Below are 7,367 nucleotides of genomic sequence, written 5' to 3'. Positions count from 1 at the left end.
GTAATAATTCTGAAAATAAATTATACTTGCAAATTGTATTGTATGTATTCAGATGTCAATTTACAACTTTGCGACCGTTGTAAAATCTTTCACCCATGATACATGCTTGCAAAATTAAATTACACATTTGGGAATCAAACTTGCGACCATGAAATTCAAAATGCAAACTCATGTAGTTCTGTCATCTTTATAATCCCATAGATACAGCATCTTTCTTCTCCAACTGGTCTGTGTCCAAGAATACACAGCCAAGAGACATCTAAATGTACAGCCTACATCTGCAAGCTATGAATCAATCTACAGGCCTGTAGTATTCCTACACCGGTCACGTGATGGGGAGCTAACTGTCTCCAGCTGTGTGCTACTGGTTAGGGACTCCAGAGGGAGGAGCACTGGGGTTGTAGTGGTCCACTGGTGCAGTTATTTTGAGAGATTCACTACTTTGTAATTACAGCAGGCCTATCCGCCCTGAGACTGGACACTCCTAAACAGCACCCAAACTCTCCAAGACTTTAGCGTTTTCTTTGAGGACTACAGGGTTTGTATTGTGTTTCCTTAACTGCCCAAGCAATAAAATGTTGTTTGGGTCACTTGAATTACACATTGATTTGTGGTAAAAGTGGTAATGTTTTTGACATTTTGGGAAAAGGATTGCAGGGTTTGAAATAGCACTTTGCCTTGTAGCCTTTGAGAGTGGTTCCCCCGTGGTTCGATTCATGGAGGGCACCTTTCATTATGATTGACAAGTATTGTGCAAATGTGACATTTCCGTCACTCTAAACCATAATATGAATTATACAGCTTTGTTAGACTGTCAAAAATAACAAACAATGAAATTTGTTTATGCATGACAACATAGTGTTGAAGATTAATCATAAAAGAGACATTTTCAAACTTGTATTGGATATACATGTATCTAATGTTTAATTACAATTGCACAGCAAATTTGTCCATTGTATCCCCATTCTCAAAACTCAGTCAGCTCAGGTACATTCGTTAACAAAGGAACAGCATTTGGTTAAAATATAGGAGACATATCGACCATTTTGTCTGCCTCTGGGTTATGTACTGTACACTCCTTTGAGACCAATGATAAAGGCAATATTATACATAGTTTACAATTAAGGTACATTTAGAACGTTCCTGGAATTTGAACCGGAATGATGGATGGACGATACCATGAAACAGTATTAGCGTTGATTTAAACTGAAAACTTTGGTCTCCTCCTCCTCCTCCTCCTCCTCTTAGGTTCTTTAGATGAAAAACATATTTGAGATATGATCTCTATAGCCCTGTCCTATGCTTGGTATGAGATGGGGGTTGAGGGAGACATAGTATGATGGACAATTGTTTATTTGACCAATCGTGTCACAGCTCAAAGGATATGTCTAAGGTCAACAAGTACCCAAGGCCAACAGAGCTCTGCAAACGGACGACATAATGATCTAAGACCATGAAAACTGTTGATGTTTCATGAATCTTTTAACGCTGCTCAAAGAACATACATCCGTTGACCTAGAGACGTGTTTCCCAACACCGGTCCTCGTACACATTTTTGTTGTAGCCCTGGATTAACGCAACTCATTGAGGGCTTGATGATTAGCTGACAAGTGGAACGAGGTGTGCTTGTCTAGGTTTACAATAAGGATGTGTACTGGAGGACCAGGGTTGGGAAACACTGGCCTAGAGCATATCAAAACATTATCCCACAAACAAGCTACAGGAAACTACAAATGGTTTGTCCATTATTTCTAATAAACAAAGGGTGGGTTCATGGACAATATTTTCTTTAAAGTTGGTGGAGACACAAAACTGGGGTATTCACCATGCTGCTCAAGAAGGGAGAGTGAATTTCAGAGATTTGGGATTTCTGAATAACGGACTCTCCCCCCTTCCTTGGCAGTATACAGAAATGTCCCAGTTGGCTATGAAACAAAAGCATCTTCACCTCCCTCACAGACAAAGTAGTTCCCATCATGTGATTATTATGTTCCCCTTTGTGCTTCTGACCTTAGTTGTGGAGCGTGGTCAAAGAGCGAGTAATAATGGCCTACAACCTTCCCCTTTAGAATCAGTGTTGAATGGAGAGCGATTTTTGGCACACTCGGTATCAATGCAAATCTTCATTGATTGTGCATTGATACTAAGTACGAAGAGGTTCGCTGTTCATTCATCATTTTATATTTGTGCTCTTTAGGAGCTTTGATGGCTGCGTGATATTTCTACACATCTAAACCCTTGAAATCAGTCACTTTGTTCTTTAGTTTTTCTTGAGTTTATCCTCTTTGTGGAGTGTGCTCAGCGGCTCCCCCTAGCTGCTGATCTTGGTCAGCATCTTGTTGATGGCCTGCTTGACGTGGGTGGTGGAGCTACGGCGCCTGGCCTTGCCTTGGACCACCTTGCGGCGCCTCAACTCGCGACACAGCTCATGGAATGCTTCCGCCACCATGCCACCCTCGTCGGCGCACGCCGAGCACTCGTAGAAGGCGCACGCCATCTCGGCAGCCAGCCGCTCACCCTCCTCTGTGCCCACCTGTCGGGCATGGTCTAGATCGGCTTTGTTGCCCACCAGAACCAACGGGACATTCTTGGGTTTCTTGACTTCCTCTAGGAGGCCTCGCAAAGGAGCCACTTCGTCAAAGCTGCCCCGGTCAGTGATGTCATAGACAATGACGAAGCCATCGCCCCAGCGCATGTGGCTCTCCTTCTGCTGCGTGTCCTCCTGAGGTAAAGATACAGGAGGGCAGGATATTTTTTTAGCAACAATCTTTCGGCAACTAGCTAGCTAATTAGAGTACTGTTGACCAATAGGCCCACTTGTTGTCTGGCATATCCACAAGGCAAAGAAACAATAACTCTATGGAAGCCTTCATTGAACATGTGATGGAGAATTGAGGCATCTGAACAGAGCTTTTTATAAAATAACTTCCACCATGTTTTCAGCGGATTCAAATGCTTTATTTCTCCTTTCTCAACATAACACTTTTTAAATCCCCCAGATTTGAACAGTCGGCTACCCTTCTGAACTGGGTACAAATTTCAGCAGCTGCTCCTGATTTCGTCAAGTCAGTACAGCCAGTCCTGTCGTAACAAAACTTACTAGTCGTGTGATTAAACTTGCATGAGCCAGCGATATTCTTGACCTCAACTGTTATTGGTAATAATAACTTACTTTGTTACAATAACTATTGCATAACTCACATTGAACATAGTGATACTTGACATCTATATAACTGACCGACTTCTGAACTTATCTGATTTATGAGGTATGCCTTTGGGGTCCAAGAAAAATCAAGAATCAAAAGGCTTGATATATGTACTCACCACTTTCAACAGCTTTGAAGAGAACGAAGAACCCTCAGCTCTACACTGGCTCTCTGACAGAGAAAGACATGTCTAGCAACGCTTGGTTAGGCCCTCACCTAAACTCACTCCCTGCACTCTCAAAATAGAATACAATGTAATGAGCGAAGGATGACTTGGCTTGATGTTTCACAGGGGAAATTAGTAGCAGGCAGAACACCTACGTACTCAGACTAGCAGCAGCACATTTATCGTATAATGTGTTTACCCAATGGCTGATTAGAACAGAATAGAGCAACGCTAACGAGGATTTGGTTTAGCTAGGACTGCTACTGTGAATAATTATCATATAATAATATATATAATAAAATAATCATCATTATACAGTAGGGTTGAACTGGGATATTCAATTGACTATGAATTATTCTTATTCTATTGCCAGTCAGAGTATAAACATTTCTCTACACAAATGTCTGTTTTCTGTGCAAAGTTGCTGAAGCTCCAACCTGTCCGGCTGTGTCAAGGATCTCCATGGTCACAACCTCATCGTCTATGGTTGCTTGATGGCGATATGTTGATTCTGGAAAGAACAAAAAGACAAACCCCATTTAGAAGATGGTAACATGTTTATGTCTATCATGCACCGTTGATTCCACCTGGTTGTTTAGGTGGTCAATGAACCCCATCAAGTTGAATTGCCTCAGGGCAGCTTTACCAATAGGATGAGAGGTGGATACAGATGTGAGTGCTGGCTATGACCCTCTTTGTTATACCTAGATGAGGAGTAGTTTACCTGAAATGTCTCTTGTAAAAATAAAAAAAAATCTGTGTAAACTCTCAAAAACCCTTAAGGCACTTCTCCCTGTTCAAAACATACTTTTTCAAGCATGGTGGGCAGCTACTATTGGAGACGGCGGGGGTCTGGAGTTTAACCGCCAGTAACACTAGAACGCTCTGGTTGGGTGTTAGTTAGCTGTGCGTGTCATCATCCCTGCCTCTACCCAGGTGCCCTCTGGGACATAAAACACTGTGTGCGTGTGAAATGCGCGACCGCTAGGGTGTTGATTTACTGCCTTCTATAGCTAGAGGGTAGCCTGGGTCTCACATTTCGTCGGTGACGTCCCATTTCAGCTGCCATATCCACACACGTGCAAGCGCACACCTGAACACACACACACACGCAAGTACACACACCTACTATGTGTGTTTGGGTATTGACAGCATGAACAGGGGGGCTAGGGGATGATTTAATGGGTCAACCTACATATCTGAAGATCTTGAGGGCCAACACCCCAGTCATTTTCCTGGCAGCAAATAACTCATTTCCTAGCGAGAACCTGGAGCTGCTGTTGGTGTTATTTTAGAATGCTGAAAGAGAATGTCTCATACCAGAATATTAACTGGAAACATCAACAGATCAGCCCCCATCTCAAGCTGTTTGTACTTTTAACTACTACGCCTCTTAGAAATGTGTTTTCTTGTTCTGCTCACTCACTGGATTGCCAAGCATCTGCTTTCCTATTTGTTTCTACCTGTGATATTTATTCCTGTGATTGCGCAATGTCATAACCTCCATAAATTAGATTAATAGTCGATTTCTAGTAGGTAGTAGTTATTGTAGTAGATTTCTCTGCTCCTTTTTATTGAGGAGTGGCTTGGTAAGACTTCATTTCATGAGGTAAATAAGATTAGATCAGAGGGGGGTATAAATTGTTGTTCACAGCTACTTTCTGCATCGGCACGAACACAAAGGTAACTTTTTGTATTAATGACAAGCCAACTTACATAATTACTCTGCTCACATGCTTCCCATTGAGTGACAATTAATGGAATTCTCATATTCCTATTCTATGGTAGAGAGATAATATTAGTGGTTGTGTATGTTAGCTGGGCAGGGTGGAGTCGGATAAATAAATAGTTTACAATTTAAAAAAAAAAAAAATTTTACCTTTATTTTACTAGGCAAGTCAGTTAAGAACAAATTCTTATTTTCAATGACGGCCTAGGAACAGTGGGTTAACTGCCTGTTCAGGGGCAGAACGACAGATCTTGTACCTTGTCAGCTCGGGGATTTGAACTTGCAACCTAGTTCATGTAAGCAAATCAGTCCAATGCTCTAACCACTAGGCTACCCTGCCGCCCCAATTGAACAATAAACAGAGAACCACCAAATATGAAAAAGCATAGAAATGTAGAACTCTGTTTTTTAATTGTGGGGGAAAAGTCCTGACAAGACTGCCGCAATGAGCAGGGTTTGCCGCCATTGTCAAATTATTGGTGTCATGGCAACAAGCATGACAATGCTCCGGTCCAGAGCCAGGAAAACGCATTCCCCAGTGGAGGCTGCAGAGGGGAGGACGACTCATAATAATGGCTGGAACTGAGCCAAAGGAATGGCATCAAACACATGGAAACCATGTGTATGATACCATTCCTCTGAATCCGCGCCAGCCATTACCACGAGCCCGTCCTCCCCAATTAAGGTGGCACCAACCTCCTGTGGCATTCACCCACATAGATTATATGACTATGGGAAAAGGGTATGCTTATGTAACAGTATAGACTTTACGTCCATCCCCTCGCCCCGACCTGGGCGCGAACCAGGGACGCTCTGCACACGTCAACAGTCACCCTTGAAGCATCGATACCCATCGCTCCACAAAAGCTGAGGCCCTTGCAGAGTAAGGGGAACCACTACTTCAATGTCTCAGAGCAAGTGACATCACCGATTGAAACGCCACTAGTGCGCACCACCGCTAACTAGCTAGACATTTCACATAGGCTACACTCACCCCCCTTTTGACCTCCTCTTTCCGCAGCAACCAGTGATCCGGGTCACGGCACCAATGTAACAGTATATACTTTACGTCCGTCCCCTCGCCCCGACCTGGGAGCGAACCAGGGACTTTCTGCACATGTCAACAGTCACCCTTGAAGCATCGTTACCCATCGCTCCACAAAAGCCGGGGGAAGGGGAACCACTACTTCAAGGTCTCAGAGCAAGTGACGTCACCGATGGAAACGCCACTAGCGCGCACCACCGCTAACTAGCTAACCATTTCACATCGGCTACACTTATGCATTTATATATTGAATTGTGTATCTCCATCCCCCAGCAAAATATTTTCCTGATGTCAGTCACTGTAGCAGTCTTTTGTAATCATATTTAATTAAACCCCTTGCGCAGGTTAAATCCTAACTCCTAAACTCTGATCAGAATTGAGGGAACATCAAAAAAGAACAAGGTTTCTGTCACACCCTGACCATAGTTTACTTTGTATATTTCTATGTTTTGGTTGGTCAGGGTGTGAGCTGAGTGGGTATTCTATGTTTTATGTCTAGTTTGTCTAGTTCTATGTTTGGCCTGATATGGTTCTCAATCAGAGGCAGGTGTTCGTCATTGTCTCTGATTGGGAACCATATTTAGGTAGCCTGTTTGGTGTTGGGTTTTGGTGGGTGATTGTCCTGATATCCTTGGTCTGTGTTAGTTTACACAAGTATAGGCTGTTTCGGTTTTCGTTACGTTTATTGTTTTTGTAGTGTTTGTGTTTAGTGTGTTTTTTCATTAAACATGAATCACAATCGAGACGCTGCATTTTGGTCCGACTCTCCTTCTCATACAGAAAACCGTGACAGTTTCAACATATCATATTCCTACAGTTGAATTATGTAACAATATAATAATGAAATGGAAAGCACTCTGTTGTACAACAGCTTCATTTTGCACGGCTGTCTAACCCCCCCCCACAAAACAAATTAGCAGATGGCATCTCTTCGAAGTGAAGAGAAAGATGTGGTAGAGATTTCGTCTTATTATCATAGCTTCATCAAATCCATTTGTATGTGCAGTCTGTACACCTACGCAAACTAAGTGCTTCTTGAATGTCAATCGAAACAAATTGCTGTTCATTTCATTACAGGCGTTTTGAGGTTGACAGCATGGTGGTTGATTTAATCAGAGGGCTCCATTTTAGGGGTTCTATCATCATATGATGAAATGACCAATTTAGTAGACTACAAGGCACGTTATTAAAATCATATTACTTTTCTGGACTCGCATAAAC

The 7,367-nt window shown here is 42.6% G+C and overlaps 1 protein-coding gene across 3 annotated transcripts in view; it reads right to left on the bottom strand.

The window, feature by feature from the left end:
* Nucleotides 1-900: 900 nt before the first annotated feature.
* The window catches only part of LOC110500247 (ras-related and estrogen-regulated growth inhibitor), a 53,542-nt gene continuing 47,075 nt past the window's right edge, over nucleotides 901-7,367 (bottom strand). For 2 of the 3 annotated variants that reach the window (XM_021577499.3, XM_036957656.2), the window contains 2 exons: nucleotides 3,810-3,883; nucleotides 901-2,722 (listed from right to left, as the gene is read on the bottom strand). In XM_021577499.3, coding sequence (XP_021433174.1) covers nucleotides 2,312-2,722; nucleotides 3,810-3,883 — 485 coding nt within the window. In that variant the 3' untranslated portion in view covers nucleotides 901-2,311. Of the gene's footprint in view, nucleotides 2,723-3,324; nucleotides 3,884-7,367 lie in introns of all 3 variants that reach the window. The other variant, XM_090214282.1, reaches the window with a different exon arrangement.

Source organism: Oncorhynchus mykiss, chromosome 21 (genome assembly GCF_057628025.1).
Source record: "Oncorhynchus mykiss isolate SJ-2025 chromosome 21, ASM5762802v1, whole genome shotgun sequence".
NCBI lineage: Eukaryota > Metazoa > Chordata > Actinopteri > Salmoniformes > Salmonidae > Oncorhynchus > Oncorhynchus mykiss.
Note: the sequence above shows the minus strand (reverse complement) of the source record. Positions and strands in the feature narration are given on the sequence as shown.